Here is a 22928-nt window from a genome sequence, read left to right as displayed (position 1 = left end):
CTCACTTAACATGATATTCTCCAATTTCATCCATTTGCCTGCAAATGCCATAATTTTATTATTCTTTATAGCTGAGTAATATTCCATTGTATATATATACCACAGTTTCTTTATCCATTCATCAATTGAAGGGCATCTAGGTTAGTTCCATAGTCTGGCTATTGTGAATTGAGCCACTATGAACATTGATGTGGCTGTATCTCTGTAGTGTGCTGATTTTAAGTCCTTTGGGTATAGGCCAAGGAGTGGGATAGCTGGGTCAAATGGTAGGTCCATTCCAAGTTTTCTAAGGAATCTCCACACTGCTTTCCAGAGTGGCTGCACTAATTTGCAGCCCCACCAGCAATGTATGAGTATACCTTTTTCCCCACATCCTCTCCAACACCTATTGTTGCTTGTGTTCTTGATAATCGCCATTCTAATTGGGGTGAGATGGAATCTTAGTGTAGTTTTGATTTGCATTTCTCTTATTACTAAAGATGGTGAACATTTTTTCATATATCTGTTGATTGCTTGTACATCTTCTTCTGTGAAGTGTCTGTTCATTTCCTTAGCCCATTTGTTGATTGTGTTTTTTGTATTCTTAGTGTAGAGTTTTTTGAGTTCTTTATATATTCTGGAAATTAGTGCTCTATCTGAAGTATGAGAGGGAAAGATATTCTCCCACTCTGTAGGCTCTCCCTTCGCATTGCTGATAGTTTCCTTTGCTGAGAGAAAGCTATTTAGTTTGAATCTATCCCAGTTATTGATTCTTGCTTTTATTTCTTGTGCTATGAGAGTCCTGTTAAGGAAGTCTGATCCTAAGCCAACAAGGTGAAGATTTGGACCTACTTTTTCTTCTATAAGATGCAGGGTCTCTGGTCTGATTTCAAGGTCCTCGATCCATTGTGAGTTGAGTTTTGTGCAGGGTGAGAGATAGGGGTTTAGTTTCATTCTATTGCATATGGATTTCCAGTTTTCCCAGCACCATTTGTTGAAGAGGCTATCGTTTCTCCATTGCATATTTTTGGCACCTTTGTCTAGTATTAGAAAATTGTATTTATTTGGGTTTGTGTCCATGTCCTCTATTCTGTACCATTGATCTACCTGTCTATTTTGGTGCCAGTACCATGCTGTTTTTGTTACTATTGCTTTGTAGTATAGTTGAAGTTCTGGTATTGCGATACCCCCTGTTTCATTCTTCCCGCTAAGGATTGCTTTAGCTATTCTGGGTTTCTTATTCTTCCAGATGAATTTCATGATTGCTTGCTCTATTTCTGTGAGATACGTCATTGGGATTTTACTTGGAATTGCATTGAACCTGTATAGCACTTTTGGTAGTATGACCATTTTGACAATATTAATTCTGCCTATCCAAGAACATGGGAGATCTTTCCATCTTCTAAGGTCTTCCACAATTTCTTTCTTCAATGTTTTGTAGTTTTCATTGTAGAGATCTTTTACCTCTTTGGTTAGATTGATGCCCAAGTATTTTATTTTTTTTGAGACTATTGCAAATGGAGTTGTTTTCCTCATTTCCCTTTCAGCTGTTTCATCACTTGCGTATAAAAATGCTATAGATTTATGCATGTTGATTTTATAACCTGCTATTTTGCTGAATTCATTGATGAGGTCTAGAAGTTTTCTGGAGGAGGTTTTTGGATCCTCTAAATATAGAATCATGTCATCCACAAATAGTGACAGCTTAAGTTCCTCTTTTCCTATTCGTATCCCTTTAATTTCATTAGTCTGCCTAATTGCTCTGGCTAGAGTTTCGAGGACAATGTTGAATAGAAGTGGTGAAAGAGGACATCCCTGTCTTGTTCCTGATTTTAAAGGGAATGGTTTCAGTTTTTCTCCATTAAGAATGATGTTGGCCATGGGCTTAGCATAAACAGCCTTTACAATGTTGAAGTATGTTCCTACTATCCCTATTTTTTCTAGTGTTTTCAGCATGAAGGGGTGTTGTATATTGTCAAATGCTTTTTCTGTGTCAATTGAAATAACCATATGATTCTTATCCTTAAGTCTATTGACATGATGGATTACATTTATTGATTTACGGATGTTAAACCATCCTTGCATTCCAGGAATGAACCCCACTTGATCGTGGTGCACAATTTTCTTAATATGTTTTTGGATACGATTTGCCAATATTTTGTTAAGGATCTTAGCATCTATATTCATCAAAGATATTGGTCTAAAATTTTCTTTCCTTGATGTGTCTTTTCCTGGTTTGGGTATGAGGGTGATATTAGTTTCATAGAATGAGTTTGGTAGGGTACCCTCCTTTTCTATTTCCTGGAATACTTTGAGAAGTATTGGAATGAGTTCTTCTTTGAAGGTCTTGTAGAACTCGGCTGAGAATCTGTCTGGTCCTGGGCTTTTCTTGGATGGTAGATTTTTAATGGCTTCTTCTATTTCATTGCTTGATATTGATCTGTTTAAATCGTGTATGTCCTCCTGATTCAGTTTGGGAGGAGCATATGTCTCTAGAAATTTGTCAATGTCTTCAGTACTTTCTATTTTGTTGGAATACAGATTTTCAAAGTAGCTTCTCATTATGTTCTGTATCTCAGTGGTGTCTGTCGTGATATTTCCTTTTGCATCATGTATTTTAGTAATTTGAGTCTTCTCTCTCCTTCTCTTTGTTAGTGTGGCTAAGGGTTTATCTATTTTGTTTATTTTCTCAAAGAACCAAATTTTTGTTATGTCAATTTTTTGAATAGTTTCTTTTGTTTCAATTTCATTGATTTCAGCTCTGATTTTAATTATTTCCTGTCTTCTAGTACTTTTTCTGTTATTCTGTTCTTCTTTTTCTAGGGCTTTGAGCTGTAATGTTAGGTCATTTAATTGTTGACTTTTCATTCTTTTCTGGAATGTGCTCCATGCAATGAATTTTCCTCTTAGTACCGCTTTCATAGTGTCCCAGAGATTTTGATATGTTGTATCATCATTCTCATTGACCTCTAAGAATTTTTTAATCTCCTCCCTGATGTTTTTTGTTATTCATGTTTCATTCAATAGCATATTATTTAATCTCCAAGTGTTGGAGTAATTTCCTTTTTTTACTTTGTCATTGATTTCTACTCTCAGTCCATTACAATCTGATAGAACACAAGGCAGTATCTCTATTTTTTTTTCATTTCCTAAGGGCTGCTTTGTGGCATAACATATGGTCTATTTTCGAGAAGGTTCCATGTGCTGCTGAGAAGAAAGTGTATCCGCTCGTTGATGGATGGAATATTCTATATATGTCTATTAAGTCTAGTTTATTGATTGTGTTATTGAGTTCTATGGTTTCTTTGGTTGGATTTTGTTCCAGTGGTGACAGCGGTGCGTTAAAGTTGCCCAGAATTATTGTGTTGTGGTCTATGTGTTTCTTGAAATTGAGAAGGATTTGTTTGATGTACAGGGATGCACCATTGTTTGGGGCATAAATATTTACTATTGTTATGTCTTCCTGATTTATGGTTCCCTTAAGCAGTATGAAATGTCCTTCTTTATCCCTTCTGACTAACTTTGGCTTGAAGTCCACTTTATCTGATATAAGGATGGAAACCCCCGCTTTTTTACTGGTTCCATGTGCGTGGTAGGTTTTTTCCCATCCTTTCACCTTTAGTCTGTGGATGTCTTTTTCTATGAGATGAGTCTCTTGCAGGCAGCATATTGTTGGGTCTTTCTTTTTAATCCATTCTGCCAGTCTATGTCTTTTGATTGAGGAGTTGAGGCCATTAACATTCAGGGTTATTATTGAGAAATGATTTGTATTGCCAGTCATTTGGCTTATCTTTGGTTTTTAAGTTGGCTTGGTTTCTCCTTTGAGTGGTTTTTCTCTAAGGTAGTTCCTCCCTTTGCTGATCTACATTGTTGTTTTTCATTTCCTCCTCATGGAAAATGTTTGTTGAGAACATTCTGTAGTGCAGGCTTTCTATTTGTAAATTATTTTAACTTTTGTTTATCATGGAAGGATTTTATTTCATCTTCAAATCTGAAGGTTAGTTTTGCTGGGTATAGGATTCTTGGTTGGCAACCATGTTCTTTCAGAGCTTGAAATATGTTGTTCTAGGCCCTTCTAGCTTTTAGAGTCTGGGTTGAGAAGTCAGCTGCTATCCGTATTGGTCTCCCCCTATATGTAATCTGATGCTTTTCTCTCACAGCCTTCAAAATCCTATCTTTATTTTGAATGTTAGGCATTTTCATTATAATGTGCCTTGGTGTGGATCTGTTGTGATTCTGTGCATTTGGTGTTCTGTAAGCCTCTTGTATTTGATTTTCCATCTCATTCTTCAGGTTTGGGAAATTTTCTGATATTATTTCACTGAATAGGTTGTTCATTCCTTTGGTTTGTATCTCTGTGCCTTCCTCAATCCCAATAATTCTTAAATTTGGTCTTTTCATGATGTCCCATAGTTCTTGGAGATTCTGTTCATGATTTCTTACCATCTTCTCTGTTTGGGCAACTTTATTTTCAAGATTAAATGTTTTGTCTTCATTGTCTGAGGTTCTGTCTTCCAAGTGGTCTAGTCTGTTGGTAATGCTTTCCATTGAGTTTTTTATTTGGTTTATTGTCTCCTTCATTTCAAGGATTTCCGTTTGGTTTTTTTTGAGAATCTCTATCTCTTTGTTGAAATGATATTTTGCTTCCTGCAGGTGCTCTTTCAGCTTATTGGTATTATCATTCATTGCCTGCATTTGCTCTCTTATCTCATTCTTTGCTTCGCGAATCATCTTAATCATGTATAATCTGAAGTCCTTTTCTGACATTTCTTCTACCATACTGTCATTGGATTCTATTACTATAGAATCTAGATTTGTTTGGATCATTTTCTTCCCTTGTTTTTTCATGTTGTTCATGTATCTTCCCCTCTAGCGCTGCAGATCTGGGGTTTGCAGTTTTCCCCCTATAGGCTTATAGTGGCCCTATAGGTGTCCGAAACCCTTTCTTTAAGGGGAGATCAATATTAGCAGTACCCAAATCAGACACTATGCAATCCTAGACCAAATAGCCCCTATGGGGACAATAACATCATGTAATAAGGGAGTAAGCGACTCTGAGGGAACAGGTAAACAGAAGGAAAAGAAAGCAAGAAACATAAAGAAATAAAAACTTAATTTTTTTTTTAAAAAAGGAGAAAAAAAAATCTACTGTATAATAGTCATATACTAATGAAACCTCCCAGTGTTCAGTAGCCTGATGTATGAGAGGTACCTGACAATGAGCTTCAAGCCTCCAGCAGGCGTCTCAGGATGGGATTTGCCCCACCCGAAGATCGGAGCTACAGCTTCCAGGATTATCCAAGATGGCTGCTCTGGCTTCCAAGTGTGTTGGCAAATGGGGAGCTGCAGCTCAGGGGTGGACGTGGTCAGCTGGAGGTCCTGGAGACAGGATGCAGTTGGTCCCGCAGTGGTCCTGGAGGTCGGGTGTGTTTGGTGTGGTTGTGGGATCCAGGAGGCCGGGTGCAATCATTTGGTCTGGGTTCCCGGTGATAGGGCACAGTCAGTTGGTCTGGGGGTCCTGGCAGCAGGGAGCAGTCAGTTGATGTGAGGGCCCCAGAGGCAGGGAATGATCGGATGGGCTGAGAGATCCTGGAGACGGGACTCAGTCAGTCTGGCCAGGGGTCACAGGGCCTGGCTGTTGTCTCAAAATGGCGGCAGCCACGTGTAATCAATCCTGCAGGTACTGTAACAGTGAACTTCCAGGCAGCAGCAGGCAGCTGGTTCTCCACTGGCGGTTTGCGGTCAATCTGCTGGCAGCTGTCGAATGATCGGGAGGTGAACCTCGAGCGTTGGATGATGGATAGGGGTAAGGCAGGCGATGGACAGGTGAGAGGCAGGCAAATGGCAGATGATAAACACCTTACAGTGAGCAATCTGCTCTCAAAAAAGGCGTCGATATGCTGGCAGATTGCAGGTGATCACAGCAGACAAATGGGGTAAAGAGCAGGGGATCGATAAGCAGCAAAAACTGCCTCACGGAAAAACAGATATCCTCTTCTTGAATCCGGCGTTGCAGAGCGACAAGGAACGCAGCCTCCCTCTATCCTACATTTAAATTGTAAATATCAGTATGAATTCTGTAAAAGCATGTATTTCCTATCACTATCTACTCATGTAGTAGCATCTGCCACATGTCAATGAGAACCCTAGATGTGCATTCTGTTCAGTAAAATTCTGAAGCTGATTCTAGCTTTGTGCCTGAAGCATCTAGTTAGAAGCAGTGATGATATCAAAGAGCTTTCATGATTTATCAAAAAACCCTCAGAATCTAACTTGAAGATGGCCCCAGCAGTCAGAAGTGGAACAATGTATGCTTTGATGAAAAAATTAACAGCAATCTATACTTTCCTAGTGAACCTTTAAAAACAAACAAACAAACCCTCATTAATTATCTCTGAAGAATGCTAGGGAACAAACTCTTTTTAAAACTGACAAATAAGAGAAACAAGTGTTTACTCAGTCTACATTTTCCTGTGCAAACTGTGTCTTGATAGAAGGAGAGGGGAAGTTTCTGTTTAGAGACGCATTCCTGTTAATATATGAAGAAATGATAACATAAGAATTTCATTCCTCCCAAGAAAAAGGACTTCAGCAATGAGTATCCGTACCTGTGAATGTGAAAAAAAAAGATAACCAGACACCTGTTGCTTCTACAGGGAAATACACCATTTATGAAAAAAAAATTCTTACTGAACAAATTGAATTTGAGTATGATCAAGACTCTAGATCTAACTACCATTTTTGGTATATGTGATAAATTTTGGTAAACTGCCTAGGGATGCAAACAATGAAATACAGACTGTGTAAAACCAAATATGGCAAAAAATACAGCTTCTTCAGCAAATAAATTGAGAGAATAAACGTTGCAAAAGGAAAAAGGGGATGAGAAAAAATAGAAATTTTAAAAGATGTCAGAGCTATCAACCAATTACAATATACTGATATTATTTTGTTCTTGTTTTGAATAAACAGACTATAAAAATAAGATTTACCAAATAATTGGGATTTGGACACTATGTATTTGATGATATGAGGAATTACTATTAATAATGATTTTTTAAGTGCGATAATGTTACTATGGTTGCATTTTAAAAGAAGTCCTACCTTTAATGCATCAGAATTAATGGAGGCTTATTAAAACATATTTTGGGGCCTCACCCTGAGAAATTTTATTCAGTGGGTCTGGGTGGTTCTTATGTCTCACAAGTTCCCAAATGAGATTGAGGCTTCTGGACCAAGGGTCACATTTTGAGAATCACAGGTTTATAAATAACATGCTGAAATGGTGTGGATAAACCAACAGACTGGGCTCACTTCATTCCTGGCTGGCAGAGGGTAACATGGGTGCAAATAAAACAATGCTGTTGAATGATAATTGAAGCATGGTGGTGACTTTATGAAGTTTCATTATTCTCTCTGTGTGTGTTTGAAAGTTCCTTATTCAAAAAGTTAAAAGGTAAACAAAATAAAAATTTTCATTAGATATTAAAAAGATAAACATTAATATTCAGCGCATTAATCTGCTTAAAGCATATATTTAAATTATGCATTATATGTAATATTATTTGGAAATTTTTAAGAATTTTACATTTCTTAAAAAAAGTACCAACTTTCATGTGCTTCTTACTCATAGTTGCCTTCCTTATTAACAATGCCCTTTTTTGAGTCATTTGACAGCTTTCTAGAACACATCAGAGACTTGGTCTAAGTGGTTTAAGAAACAAAACTTCAAATCTGCATTTGACGCTCTTTCTGGAATTTCCTCCCCAGCCAGGGATATACATGGCACAATATTAAGACAATTAATAGTTGTGCTCACTTGCCTTAGAGGACCAGTATTCATGACTTCCACAATGTAACCACTTAAAATTGTTATATTATGAGCAATATTTAGAAGATTTGTTTACACTTCCAACACTTGCAAGTTTCAACACCCCCAAGGAGAGTTAGTAAATGTGTGTTAATTTTTGTTTTGTTTGTACCAATTATTTTAAGCAAGCATCACAAAACTATTGTTGATCAAAGTCACTTCAGGCTGTTTTGTCAACAACCCCAAGCAGTATTTTGTGATTCAAGTAAACCAAATGAGAGAAGCCTGTATATCAGAAATTTGTAGGTGCTCTGTCAGCTCCCAAGGTCAGAAACTTGATGAACCTTGATCAGAATTTCCCATTTAATTTTCTTCGCCGCTTTGGGGACACTCCTGTTTTTAAAAAACAATGGTGCAGTCCAGGGTGATTTGTATTAGTAAAGAGAGATATCTGAAGCCTGGCCCAGTTGGTGCAAACCAGGAACTCATGGCGCCAATGGCTCACTACTGTTTCATGACAGTTTCTCTATTCATCCAACAGACTCAGCCCTGGTTTTGATGCTGGGACTCAGCGGGATACAAGGCAGGGTGCTGGCCCACATGGGAATTATATTACTGAAGAGACATACACATAAAAATAATGTCAAATATAATTTCAGAATTTAAAAAATATTTAAAGTCCACAACACCCATTCTTCTTAGTACTCATGAGAGTACAATGCATGTTCCCTTTTCTGTCAGTGAGAACATAACATTCAGTCTGTGATATCTAGGCCAGAAGACCTGTGAGGACAGGAACTTTGCCTGCTTTGTTCACCTGTTTCTAGAATGCTGAGGATAAAGTACTCAATCAATTTTGGTATTTAAACGAAGGCAAAGAAGGCTAACAAGCACCTTGACTCTGTTGGAATGATGAAGTACAGACGTCTCTCTGTAACTGCCAAGTATTGATTCCAGGACTCCCAAGGATACGAAAATCCAAGGATGCTCAAGTCTTTTATATAAAATTGCATGATACATCCTTATACCCTCCGGTATACTTTAAATCCTCTCTGGATTACTTGAAATACCTAATACAAGGTCAATATGTAAATGGTTGTTATATTTTTTAGGAAATGACAAGAAAAAGTCTGCACATATTAAGTACAGATGCAAATATTTTCCCTCTACATTTGTTGAATCTGAGAAAGTGGAACTAGTAGAAGTGTTTACTGTAGGTATATAAATCCAAAAATGGAAATATTTTATGTTGCAAATAATTTGCAATGAAACATACTGTGCTTTCAACAATATGCCTGAAAGACCTTAGTAAATCTTTTAACAGAGTGAAATGGCTCTGTGGACTAAATATTAAATTTCTTTTATTCCAGGGTAGTAGTAAAAAACAGGATTCAGATTTTGTCTGCAAAATTTACTGGGGAGGAAGTTTTGGACACACTGACGTAGTCATTTCTCTACTAACATCATTTCCATGGTTCCCTGTTGCCCTCAGAATAAAGCATAGAGGCTAATTCGCTGCCTCTTTCTTGCCTTCCTCTCCAGTCTTATCTTTTGCCTTTCCTAAAAGTTTATGCTCTGAAAGCATCCATCTCTCTCTAACAAGCATGAGTGCACCTTTGGAGTTTTCTACATCCAGTTCCCTTTTCCTGCCACCTTCTCTCTTCTCCTCCTCTCTCTCTAATTGTTAGCTTATCTAGATGTAACTTACCTTTCAAGCCTGGACTTAGGTGTCAGTTCCTCTAGAAGGTTAGGTAGGCATTTGGACCATTGCCATAGTGGCCGCCCACCCCATGTGCTTGCTGTGCCCTCCACTCTCTCAAGCTCTGAGGGCAGGAGTAAGTCTGTTTTGTTCTCTCAGGCCTACCACAGTGCCTTGACCAGAATAAGCAAGCCACAGACATTTCTTAAATGAAGGAATAAAGTTATTCAGCTTCTGCAAATCTCAACTTTCCAAATGTAAAGAGGAGCTAAAACACCAACCTCACAGAGTTATAAAAATTAAATTAAATAGCATTATTGAAACTCCTACGTGGTGCTTTGTACAGAGTATAGTCAAATAAATAGCTGGCTATTTTTATGTATCCTCTAGAATTCTCTGTCATTCCAGACTGCTCTGAAAGCCTCATGTTTTTTCTTTAAAATACTTCATGACTATTAGACACCTGTTGGTTGCTATTCATCTAAATAGGTTGTTCAACATGACTATCAATTGTGTACAGATCATTATTTTCAGTCCTTTCATCTTGTTACCTTTCAATTGCCTGATACTAAAAATTAACCATATGTCTCAATTTTTACCCAGGATTTTGTTTTAATCAGATCTGATAAACTGACAGATGTGAGGACAACTGACTTTAAAAGAAGAGTTAATCGCTTACATTTCCCAAGAGAAGGGATCATACCTCCTCATGAGGGTCACATGGGGAAGCACCAAGTTTAATGGGGTGGTGAAAGGACAATATAGGGAAAGTCACAGATTTTGGTGAGATTTCTGTAGAAAAAGCAAAGCAGGGGAACAGTCAGAATAATGGCCAGCCAGAATAATTCCCTCAGGCTTTGGCACACAGAAGTCGTTTTCACTTGTTTAGAACCTGGTTCTGGGTTGATTTGGGACAAGACAAATAATGGCTTGTTGTATGAAAGTTACATAAAGGGAGCAGTTGGGGATTTGAACTCAGAATTGGTTGGTTAATGTGAATGAAAGATGTGTGTGCAAGTAAGTTTTATACTGTCTGTAGGAATTACCTAGCGCTGGGAGGAGCAGTCTTCCCTAGAGGGTAGAGTCCTTCATCCTAAATTGTCAAACCATCATAAAATGCAGACAGTTTTAAAAAAATGGTGAATGGGACTTTATTCTTGACCCTAATTTGATTATTTTTCTATGGTAACATTTAATAACATTACTCATGAGCTATAATATTCTAGACTCTTTAATCTCTTCCATTTTTGACAAAGTTCACAATTTCCTTTGCAGTTCTTTCTGATCCTGCTAATTTAAACAGCCTAAGGATACTCTTATCAATAAGAACCTCACATTTGCCTATAAACACTTTATGTTTTACATTTTTTTTTTTTTGGTCTGTCACAGACACATTTCTTGTACAAATGAGACAGTATCTAATTGTTAACATATTTGTCAAACATGTGTTAATTGCATAATGCTGAAATTTGTGTAATTGCAAGCTTTCTGAATTGGGGATTTAATTCATTTAGAATTGGGATTGTGTTTAAAGGAGCTGTTTGTCTAACATTCTCCCTTCTTTCCTTTCTCTCCCACCTGTCTTCTCCTTGCTTTCATTTGTCTTTACTTCTTTAAGTTTCCCAGTCAGTCCCATTGCAGCTCTGTACCTTCTGGAGACCAGTCCCTATCCTACATGCATGGCGTCCCCCGGAGAAATCTTAGAGACGGGTCCTTGGAGCAGATGGTGAGGGGTGGCCCTGCCCAACCTGAGGTGTGTACTGAGAGTTGTCAAGTTGTTTCCTCTTGTGAATGAACAGGTATTATTTGTTGACTGTACATCTTAATGTGGAGCAGGTGATAAGACAGTCTGAGGAGGAACTGATGGACACTAAACTCTGTATATCCATACAACTTTCTTGAAACTTTTGATGACTTTACAGGCAAACACTACAGATGTAACTGAAATCATCATCTCCCTGTCCCTGACCTACCTTCCTTCCAGAGATTCCCAAGATCAAAGGGGCCACTATGCTCCCAATTAGCCCTGTCAGTATCTGGGCTTCATCCTTTGTCTGAACCCCTGGCCCTAACCTCTCCCATCCAATAAGTCTGTAAGATATGTTATCTAAATTCTTATATAATTAAAGAAGTTATTTTGTAAAAGACAGATGGTGGATGTTAAAGAACCATGTGTGTACTCTAAGAAGATTTGCTTCCTTTCTTCTCCTGAAGGAATAGATCTGAAGCATTGCATTGTCCCTTAGGAACAACTGGCTTGTCCTGTTCTAGGTCAGGACTGTGGGTAGAGCCTCTGATACCAGCCCCCATGCACTTCTGCACCTTTGCCTGAGTCTTTTATCACCTTGTATTGAAATCTGTCCATTTATTTTCTCATTTTGTGTCAGGATATCAACCAGAGGCCAAGTGAAATGACAAAAGAAGATTCTTTTCTTCTTGCCCTGGTCAGAAGGGAACTCAAGTCACACCCTCTGAGCTCCAGCTTGTTAGACAAAATTCAGAAAGAGCTGACAAACCTGGACCCAGTCTCTTCAGGGTTTCTCCTCCAGTCTCAGCTGAGCCTCCTCTTCCTGAGGCATGGAGTCCCTCTGCCATTGCCAACAGTCAAGCTCCTTTGTCAGAGATTTTCTAGGAAGGGCTCTCCTGAAATGGTATGGCTACACTTTTAAGTGTGGATGTCTTTTATGTCTCTTATTTGTACCCACAAGCTTGTAGAATTAAGAGGTTAGTTTTTTTTTTTTTTTTTTCCTTGAAAATAACCTTAACTGTGGATGCTGTGTTAGTTAGGTTTTCATCCCTGTGATCAAAAGACCTGAGAAGAACAACGTAGAGGAGGAAAAGTTTATTTTGGGCTCATGAATTCCGAGGTGTAGTCCATGGTTGGCCGACTCCATTGCTCTGAGCTGGAAGTGAGGCAACTCATTGTGGTGAAAGAGCATGGCGATGGAGAGCTACTCCATTCCAGCACCCAGGAAGCAGAGAGAGAAACAGGAAGGTGGTGCAGGAAAGATAATCCCTCTCATGGCAAGCCCCCGGTGATCCACCTCCTCCAGCCATGCCCTATCTGCCCACAGTTACCACCTGGTTACTCCATTCAAACTAGGGTGGACTGATTAGGTTACACCTCTTATAATCAGATCATTTCACCTCTGAATATTTCCGAATTAACATAGGAGCCCTTGGGGTTACTCCTCATTGCCACATCATAACATATGCCTACGCTTACTTATATTCATGTGGAAATTTCTAGTTAGAACAGACATTAATAGAAAGTAGACCTAGGGATCTTACCTCTGTTTAATTTCTCTTAAAATTGGTGTCCTGTCCCAACTCTTATTGTTTGCTTTTAACACTGTCAAGGTGGTTACAGATTCATTATGATAGCCCCTCTTAAGACCAGTAGTGAGGTAACTCAGTCAGAAGAGAGATTTCTTATTTGTTGGGACAAGTCCTTAGACTGAGAGAGGTAGGGAATGTCTTTGAAATATAATTTACCACCACCAGCTGTGACCTGCATGACCATTAATTAGAAACCAGTGAAGGGCAATGGGGGATTAAGAAAAACAAACACAGAGAGAAACCTGGGACCAGGTGGGACAGTGTTCTCTGACGGAGGAACAATGACCCAGAGCTTGTACAGCATGTTTATTACAAAGGTCTTATCATCAAAGCTTATTTGTGGGAGTTTCTGAAAAGAAGAGAGTCTTGAAGGTCGTGGTCACTTGGGAGACACTGTGGTTATCTTATGCCCAGAATTCTCTATCCCTGGCAGCTGGTACCTGAGCTCAAGGTACAGACTAATATAGCTCCATGCCTTTTCACAGAAACTCCTAAGGTAGGGAGGGCATCATCCTAGCAAATGGGCAATCTTGACCTGCACCTTTACACAGGAAGTTCCCAGTGCAAATGCAGTCACAAGGCAGTCAGAGACCATGATCCAAGTCACTGCTCTCCACAAACATTATTTTACATATTAGAAAACCGATGCCCAGAAGTTACCAAAGAACTGTCTCATGACACCCAAGAATTAATGGCAGTCATAGAGCTGAGACACAAGCTCTCCAACAAGGTCAGAAGTCTTTGGTTACTGCACATCTCTGGACACTGAGCCTGAATTCACACTTGTAGCTGAATATAGTGTGGTAAAAGTATAACCAAGTGTGTGCATGAATAGCAAGCCTATAGACAGAACAAACCTCTCAGAAACCTGGACTTTAATTCTAGTTCCATCTTTGGCTCTTCATGTGGGGTTTACTGTACTTAATATCCCTGATGCCTCAGTGATCTCATCTAGAAAACCAGGTCAAAACCAAACTTCATAGATTTCAACTCAGGATTGGGTGGCATGATAAATGCAAATTACTGCTCCCATGTTCAGCATGTAGTGGGTACTCAAATGTTAGTTCTCTCTCCTCTAACTTGCCCTAATGAAATCTCTGAATATTATGACAAATATTTAGCAATACAATGTCAAATTATTATACAAAGTATATGAATCTTTCTAGCAGACAACTAGATTTATCTAGCTTCCTTCCTTTACTCTTACTCTCAACTTCCCTGGAATTGTCTATAGACCAGAGTTCCTAGGATCCCATCCACACCAGTGGTAGACATTAATGGCATTCCTTCAGTTCTTTCCTATGTAGAAAAGTAATCTTGAGATTTTTCACCTAGGCTCGTAAATTCTTACCCCTACAAAATCTGAATTCATCTAAACATAAGCATATATTCTATATAATAAATGTGTTAGAGATGTGAGAGGGAGACAGAGAGAGGCTAGAGGGTAAGTTGTACTGTAATAACAAACAACCCCAAATTCTCAGTGGCTTAAAATAATAAATGTTTATTTTTAAATTTACATTACATTTCCATAACGAGTCAACCACAGGCCTTTCTCCTCACTTATTATCTTAGCTACAGGACCCAGGCTGATGGAACAGACACTCTAGAATATTTTTGAACATGATGGAAGAGGGGATTGAAAAAGAGAGCTCCAATGGTTCTCATGGCAACAGTTTAATCCTCCACCCAAAGTGGCACTTGTCACCTCAGCTCTTACATTAGCCAGAACTGGTCACATGGCCCTACTCAAACACAAGACAACCAGGAAGTACCATTTTACATTATGTCCAGAAGAATAATAAAAATAATATTTGATTGAAAACACTTATAATTATGTTTCTATTTTTAAATAGTTTTTTTAAAACTTTCAATAGTAAAAAGTTTCCAAATACATTTTATCTTGGCAGTCTATTTTCCCTTCATGTAAAGTAAATGAGTATGCTCTTATACTTAATTTTCAGGTGAATTATGGAAAGCTACTCTGTTTTTTAAAAAGTGCAGCCTCAGATGATTTACAGCAAAGCAGAACAGTTGTGGACAGCAACGTGAAGAAAACTCAGAGGCACAGTGATCCTAAGCAGAGGTATTTTTTCCCTTTTCATGGGCCCATTGTTCTAGCATGTCTTAGTCAGTTTAGGCTGCATGTCTTAGTAGGCTGGCTGGCTTATAAAGTGCTGATATTTAGTTCTCATAGTTCTGGAGACTGGACATTTAAGACTAGTGTGCCAACCTACTATTAGTGGTCCAGTTCTGGTGAGAACCCTTCTTCCATGTTACAGACAGTCAACTCCCTTCTGTATCCTTACTGACAGGAAGAGTGTAAGGGCTCTCTGGTCCCTTCTTAAAAGGGCATCAGTCTCAATCCTGAGAGCTCAACTCTGATGACCTGACCACCTCTCAAAGGCCCCACCTCCTGGTACCATAACCCTGGAATGATAGTTTCAACATTTGAACTTTGTTGGGAGGACACAAACATTCAGTTCATTGCACTAGACTTCTAGAGCTGGCAGGGATCTTGGAGGCATTCACTCTAAAATATTCCCAATGCAGAATCACTTTGCTCTTCACCAACACTTGGCTTATGCATATAATTTTTTTTCCCTCTCTTGTATGCAGGCCAGCATGGAAAGTTATTTGTAGCAATTGCATATGTTTCTTAACACCAAGCATGTGTCTTTTTATGAGGTTGTTGTGTGAAAATGAAAAAACCTCATTATGAAATAAGAAATGATTGTGTATGGGTGCAGAGCTCATCTATAACATATGATTCCAGAAATAGGTTCAGTCAGTGAACCTCTGGGTTACAGGCACTAGTTAATGGTTTGAGATATAGAAATCAGTAATACTTTCACATAATCTCAAGGAAAAGAAGTGACTGAAAATTTTTAAAAGGTGTGAGAAATATCATTAGAAATGAAGCACAGCAAAGTATGATATTCTCCACATTCAAAGAACAGGGATAAAGTGCAGTGGTTAGTAGCATAGGCTCTGCTGCTGGAAAACTGAGTTGGACTTCTGTCTCTGTCACTGAGTAACTGTTTGGCCTAGGTATTCACTTAACCTCTTTGTGCTTCCATTCTCCATCTGTAATATGAGGATAAGAATAGACTTTGTTCTTTTAAAAAGTACCTAGTACACAGTCAGTGCCATATAGGTGTATTTATTACTCTTAAACTTCCCTCTGGAAAACCTTTCAGTTACAAACAATGTGACATCGCAGTTAAGAGCCATGTCCATGGAGTTTATTGCTTCACTCTAGGACAAAAATAATTTTTTGGAAAAAAGTCCCTGGGCCAAGCATTAGACTTGATTCCTCTCCACGGGGTGCCACTTTTGACTATGATTCTTCATTTAACAAAGATTCATAGGATAACAGCTGATTGTCGGGTTCATTTTCCTGGCACAGTAAATTCCAAAGCTAGTAAGTTCATAGTCCAAAGAAAATAGGTACTGCTGTGTGGGTACTGCAGTCAAGTATAGTTCTGGGAGCAAGTGACCTACTGGGAGCTAAAAGCCCTAGAAATTTTTAAAAATAAGCATCCACTCTTCATGTAAGACAGATTGTAAAATTATGGTCATGAAACGTGATCAACTATGTAGAAGAATATACAGCCATTCATTTGTAGAAATGAATTCTTTTAGTTCTAGATAGGAAGCCTTTTCTGACCCCTCAACTAGGTTCTGTCTCTTTATTTTATTATCCCATAGGCTTCCCCTTCATAACATCATTGCCTTTATAAATATTCATTTGACATTTAAGGTTAGGAATGGTGTCCGTCCTTGTGAATATCTTAGTCCTAACATAGTTCCTGGCATATACGAGATGCTCAATAAACATTTGTTGAAATGCAATTGACCTCTCCAATTATCTAAAGAATTTACATTTCTAGGCTTGTAGGGAGATGTGTATATCCTCTGTATTTAAAAAAGATGCACAGAAATCATTTTGAGCCCATCAGAGAAGGCACTGCTTTATATGGACCAGACAGCATGTTTATAGAAATGCAGGACTGATAGGCCATGATGAAGCCTGGCCCCTTAATAATGAACATGCTGTGGAGGAAAAGCCCCCTCCATGGATTGTCAGACTGAGCCTCTAATGGGGTGGTTCTGTGATGGGGCTGCAATAGACCTTAATGCCTAAAGTGGATCAAAGGAAATACACTCCAGCACACGCTTTCCAAGAAACCCTATGAGCTGCAGTAAATTGGTTCCACACAACACCTTCCCACTAGGTACTCAATGTACTGAGCCAGGGCTAAAGCCTCATGAACGCTTATTCCCAGGAACTGGTGGTGTTGCCAGCAAAGAAGAAGGAAAACTTCTGATTCAAATCTGAAACAGAGATACCTATTGGCAGAGTCTGGGTCATGTGCCCTAGTAGTAGAGAGTGGCCAGTAATGCAAATACCAGCTTTCTCTTGATAGAATGAGAGGGAGGCAGACTGTCTCAGGAGCTTAGGAACTCCCTGAGTGAACATCTCCAATTAGTTCACAATATAAATGACTATAACGTTTTATCTTTATTACTTTTTCACCTATTATTAAAAGCAATAATAGTCAAATAAGCCATCTAAATAATTACTGACATTTGCATGCCAGACTATAAGTAAATAATTACTCCCAAAATATTTCTGGGTTTCCCAGATATAAAGAACAGAGTCAAAGACAATGCAGACTTTCACCTGATTCAGGATTTCCTCCTGTGTAGGTTCCTCACTTACAGGGATCTGGCAGGATCTGCTTTGCTTTGCTTTGCTGTGCTGTGCTTGTAGCAACAAAGAGTGTGGAAATTTGATTTGCCATCAATAATTATCTGAGTTTAAGATAGGTAAGATTACTTAGGCAAAATACTACAATCACTTGTTTTTCTCTGTATTTGGGAAAAAAAGAGGAAGTTGATTTGAGAATTTCAGTCTATATTGTAGATAGATTGTTTGGTGCCTCCTGGGAAGAGACTCTAGAGCTCAGTCTAATGGGGTAGGTTTGAGTTAATTTGTAAAGCTTTCACTTGCAATCCCATGACCAGGTCATCAAATATTTAGGTTGTAGCCAGTGGGTTCTTGGGGTCCACTGTGGGTAGCCCAGTTGGGAGACACAGTGTGAAAACACGCAGCTACTTCAAATGGATCATCTTTTCATAGCCTTTCCTCTGCCCCTCCAATAAGAACCCCACCTCAAGACTCCAGCTGGCAGTCAGAAGGGAACAAGAGCCTGTTGGAGATTTTAAGGATGATACTAAGGACAACCAATGGCAAACTCAACATAGGAAACCTCAGCCTGAGTTTTCGAAAAGAAGATCGCTCATTCTCTGGCTGTCTGCCCCCAGCCAAGGTAACCAAAATCACATTTCAGATTTGTTCAGCTAAAGGCAACTGAGTCTCTGACAATATTGAGTCTCTGACAATATTAAGTCTCTGACAATAAGGAATACTTATGATCTGTATTCTGCCTGTGAATGACATTACATAATTGTTTTTGTGTGTGTGCTTGTGAGGAGAAAAACAAAATACAAGAGGAATTATGAAATGTGCAGAACTGGTCCAGGAATTACTTACATTGGACTGTTTTATGTTAATAATAGAAAATATGACAATATCCAAACAATATTTCACAGTGGAAAACAATTTTTTTTCAAGGCTGAATTCATTTCTCACATCTTCTCCCAGCCTTCAGTAAAATCAGCATGTGGTGTCTCATTCTTAGGAACACCATATTTTAGGGACTGATGTAATTTATTGCTGATAGAGGTTAGCATGCTGCTTTGGAGCATTAATTAACAGTGCAAATGTGTTCCATGGAAGAAGATCCAGAACCATATTAATTCATGGATATTTGGTAGCCAAACAAACCCCAATAACAAGACTATCTTGAATACAGGTAAAATAATCATTGCCACTGTTTTAAAAATACCAACACCACACTATTGAATTCTTACTAGAACCAAGCACTATGTAAAATGTTTTACTTACATGATCTCACTTAACATAACACTGAAAAAGTTTATTCCTTATAAAATACCACAAAATCTAGGTAGACATTATTATCCCATTTAGTAAATGAGTCTTGAAGAGGTCAACTCTAATCAAATCCAATCAAGGTCCAGGTAACAAGAGGCAGAGCCAGGATTTAAAGTATAAGAGTTCTGGAAATGGACTGGAGAGCCAAAACCAGAACTCCATTAGGTAGAAGATGTTTGAAAGTGTCCACTGAGTCCAGCAGACAAAATTTTGAATTCTATAGGATTGGAAAAGATTTGCAATGACAGGGGGGAAAATATTTTGTCAGAAAGATCAGCATATACCTTTCATCTAGGTATACTGAAGTTAGAAATGAGGGAATCAGAGAATTTTTTTTAAATGGTGTTTACTCAGGAAGCAAGGATATAAGGCGCTGAAGGGGGTTCTTATCCTAGAACAAAAAGCAACTTCCTCAGAGCCTTCAGGTATACAGTCCACTGTGCAAAGCAAAACATGTTACTGTCAATGTGTGTGTGTGTGTGTGTGTGCGCGCGTGTGCACGTGCGCACACGCGGGTATTACACATGCAACACGTTTCACTGGAAAGAGAGGGAATAGTGCAGGTCAATGAGAGTTGGCACATCATAAGTAACTTTTACTGTGTTCACGAGAAGGTCTATAGAAACAGACTAAGAATCAGAAATTCATTAGATTCAAAACCACATAACACCATTGATGAAACCTGAAGGCTCTCAAATGATATTCACAGAACAGAACATAAACAACTTGAAAATTGCAATACATTTACTTAATCTCCTTGAGTCTCATATTTTCATCTGGAAACACTGGGTTCCAAATAGTTACTTCCTGTGTCTTTTGTGAGGATTAAATAAAGTAAATATGTGAAAGTACTTAGTATAGTACCTGACATACCAGGCTCTAAATGTTAGTTTCCTTTCCTTCTTATATTAAAAATAAATCTGTTTGGTGAAAATCTCACTTCAAAACAGCCTAAAGGAAGAGGATCCTCCCATGGTCAAGTGATGGCCACATTGAGCAGTGGCTATCAAGGAAGTGCTTGAGAGTTCTTGTTCCCCAAAAGCTCATCCTTGGAGTTCAGATGCAAGGAAATGGGGCACACTTTCCTTGAAGCTGGTCTGCCTTTCGTTAGCCATCTGGCATCTCTTAAGACATCTGGAACTCACTCAAAGTCGATTACAGTTCTGGGAGGCATGGAAAATAGAATTTTGTTTCCTCAGAATGTGAGGAAAATTGAGGCCCAAGGGACACTGAATATAGGAAGCAGCAGCAGCCACACAACACTTCCTTACTCCTGGATGCAGGACTTCAGAGGAGAATGAGAAAGGTCACATCCGAATTAGGAAGCTTTTTCTTTTTGACTAGTAGTTCTGAAACACCTTAGAGTACAGAAGAGAGAATTGTGAACTTTCTTGACTATCTCACGAAAGCTTTGCACTTTCTATTCAGGAAAATTATATATATATATATATATATTTTTTTTTTTTTTTAAATAAGCATATCCAAACAACTACCATTTTCAAGGGTTGACAGACCATTTGTAGCTTCCAAGATAAGTAAACTTTGACTTCAAGGATAATCCATAGGTCTTGTCATCAAACCCATGGAATTTTAACCATTCACAAGGACCAGAATGGAAACTTATCAAGTGTCTATCATCTTCATTCTCTGGATCCACTGATCCTGTGCCTCTTGTACTTTTTGGATACAGTGATAACTTCTTGTGGGACTGCTAAGGCAAGGAAGAGCCACATACATTTATTTACCTACCACTTATCATTACTCAAATCAAGAGTTGATTCAACAGGGTCGTAGAACCTAAGACATTCCTAAGTGTGCAGACTCCATTTAACCCTTTATACATAATCCACATCCTTCACCTCTTGAATGTGTCCTCATTCTGCTTCACATCAGGAGCCCCTCCCAAACTCCTGCCAGACCTTCCTCTCAGGAAGAGCTTGCTGGAACACAGGCTGCTCTGCCTCTTAGTACTCTTTGATTCAAGTTCATGTGGCTTCTTCACCACCCTCAGGAGGGGATCTGCTACTGAGCTAACCAAGGTTTGTTGATGTGAAGTTCATTCTCATGGCAGGACTCCAGCTGGAACACTAGTTTACCTAGTGAACCAGGACCATCAGACCTTCTACATTTTGTCAGGCCTCTTTTTTCCTTATCTAGTTGTTTCAATATCTGTACATCTCCCCTAAAACAGCCAAAGGGGGGATTCCTATTAATTTTGAATCACTTCCCTCCTCCAATGCAAGAGGCATCTTTTCAATCAATAGGTATATTTAATCTCTGCTCTTGCATTTGACATGCTACTCCCTCAAGTGATAGGCACTGAGGATGACGGGTTCTATTATTTCAGTTCCTTCTTTCTCCAGGAGCTCAGGGAAAGTCAACACGTCATCACAATTCTGGTAGCACAGACTCTGAAGACAGAGAAAGTGCACCAAGGTACCCTCCTAGCCTGAAAGGCCCCAAAGGAAATGGTGCAAATACCCAATCTTAGAGGCCTGACAAATTTGGCAGATTGCCAGTAAGGATGATAGGGTCAGGAGAAGAGACTGGAAACATATTCTAGGAAAAAGAAGCCATGAAAATAGCACTTGCACAGGGAGAGAATGGGCAATTCAGGGACTGCTCTAAATCCCTGCTCAAATGCTGCTAGAAGGGAAAATAGAAGCTAGTGTGAGGAGGGTCTTTCTGATGAGTGCAAATTTTATCCTGAAGGTCCAAAGTAATCAGGGAAGGATATTGAATTAGCGCATGAAATGATTGAATTTGAAATTGAAAAAAGAGCATCCTGATATTATTTGAAGACTTGGTTAGAGGCACAGGCAAAATCAGAGGCAGAGAGATCCTTTTGGAAAGCTGCTCCAATGATCCAGTAAGAGATTCTGAGGGTTGAAACTAAGGCACTAACAGGAGTGGTGGAGACAATAGGAGGTAAAGAAGCAGGCCTTGGGGTTTAATTGAATTAGAGCTCTTAATGAGAAGGAATCAATAATGACTCCTAAGTCATTGGCTTGGCGGCTGATTGAATGGTGGTGCCATTCTCTGAGAGAGGAAACAGGAAAGGAATAATCTGGAAGGGTACAGGATGGGTTGATGAGTTCAGCCTTGACCATGCAGATCAGTAGAGATGAAGACTGAATAATGTTTTAAGACTCTTCCATAAGGAGTGGAAGTCATGGCATAGTTAAGATTACTCAAGGACATAATGGAATGTAGGAAGAAGGAAAGGGGTTGAAGAAGACATGCATTGTTAAAGAGTAGGTAGCCAAAGAGAAGTCAAATAGAGAGACTGAAAATAATAAAAGGAGACAGGGGAGTGAGCAATAAAGAAATAAAGGGAAGAGAGTTTGGAGGAGCAAGTCATGGTCATCCCAGACCCACAGTGCAAAGAAATCCTCGATAACTAGTACTGTAAAGAATTTGTAGCCAGGCACAGTAGCACATGCCTGCAATCCCAGCTACTGAGGAGGCTGAGGCAGAAGGACGGCAAGTTCAATACCAGCCACAGAAACTTAGTGAAATCCTGTCTTAAAATTTAAAAAGGACTGCAGATATATCTCAGAGGTAAAACACCTCTGGGTTCAATCCTCAGTACCAAAAACAAAAAAAAAATTGTAAAGTGTACACTCATTGAAGTTTCTAGTAACTTGATAAACAGAATTAAGTAGAGCAGTGAGGTAAAATGGAAATGGTTCTAGTCATGGGGAAAAGAGGGAAATATGATTTTGTACCCTCTTTCAAGCAGTATTTTGAGGAAATGTATGTCCTTTTTAAAGTAAGAGCTATTTTATTTACTTCTTTTTAAAAATTATTTATTAATTTTTTAATTTTTACAGACTGCATTATGATTCATTGTACACAAATGGGATTCATATTTTTGTTTCTATGGTTGTAACACAATGTAGATTCATACCATTCACGTAATCATACATGTACATAGGGTAATGATGTCTGTCTCATTTCATCATTTTTCATACCCCCTCCCTCTCATTTCCTTCTACATAATCTAAAGTTCCTCCATTCTTCTCTCACTCCCCACACTCCCTCCCTCATTATATATCATTCTTTACTTATTGGGGAAA

The 22928-nt window shown here is 38.8% G+C and overlaps 1 protein-coding gene across 4 annotated transcripts in view; it reads left to right on the top strand.

The window, feature by feature from the left end:
* The window catches only part of LOC306639994 (uncharacterized protein C1orf87), an 86159-nt gene that overhangs the window by 24695 nt on the left and 38536 nt on the right, over positions 1-22928 (top strand). For 3 of the 4 annotated variants that reach the window (XM_079103766.1, XM_079103767.1, XM_079103764.1), the window contains exons 4-7: positions 11107-11241; positions 11876-12139; positions 14792-14913; positions 17974-18163. In XM_079103766.1, coding sequence (XP_078959892.1) covers positions 11107-11241; positions 11876-12139; positions 14792-14913; positions 17974-18163 — 711 coding nt within the window. The remainder of the gene's footprint in view (positions 1-11106; positions 11242-11875; positions 12140-14791; positions 14914-17973; positions 18164-22928) is intronic. The other variant, XM_079103765.1, reaches the window with a different exon arrangement.

This window comes from Sciurus vulgaris (assembly GCF_902686455.1).
Source record: "Sciurus vulgaris genome assembly, chromosome: 1".
NCBI lineage: Eukaryota > Metazoa > Chordata > Mammalia > Rodentia > Sciuridae > Sciurus > Sciurus vulgaris.
The sequence above is the reverse complement of the archived record's forward strand: the minus strand, read 5'-3'. Positions and strand labels throughout refer to the sequence as shown.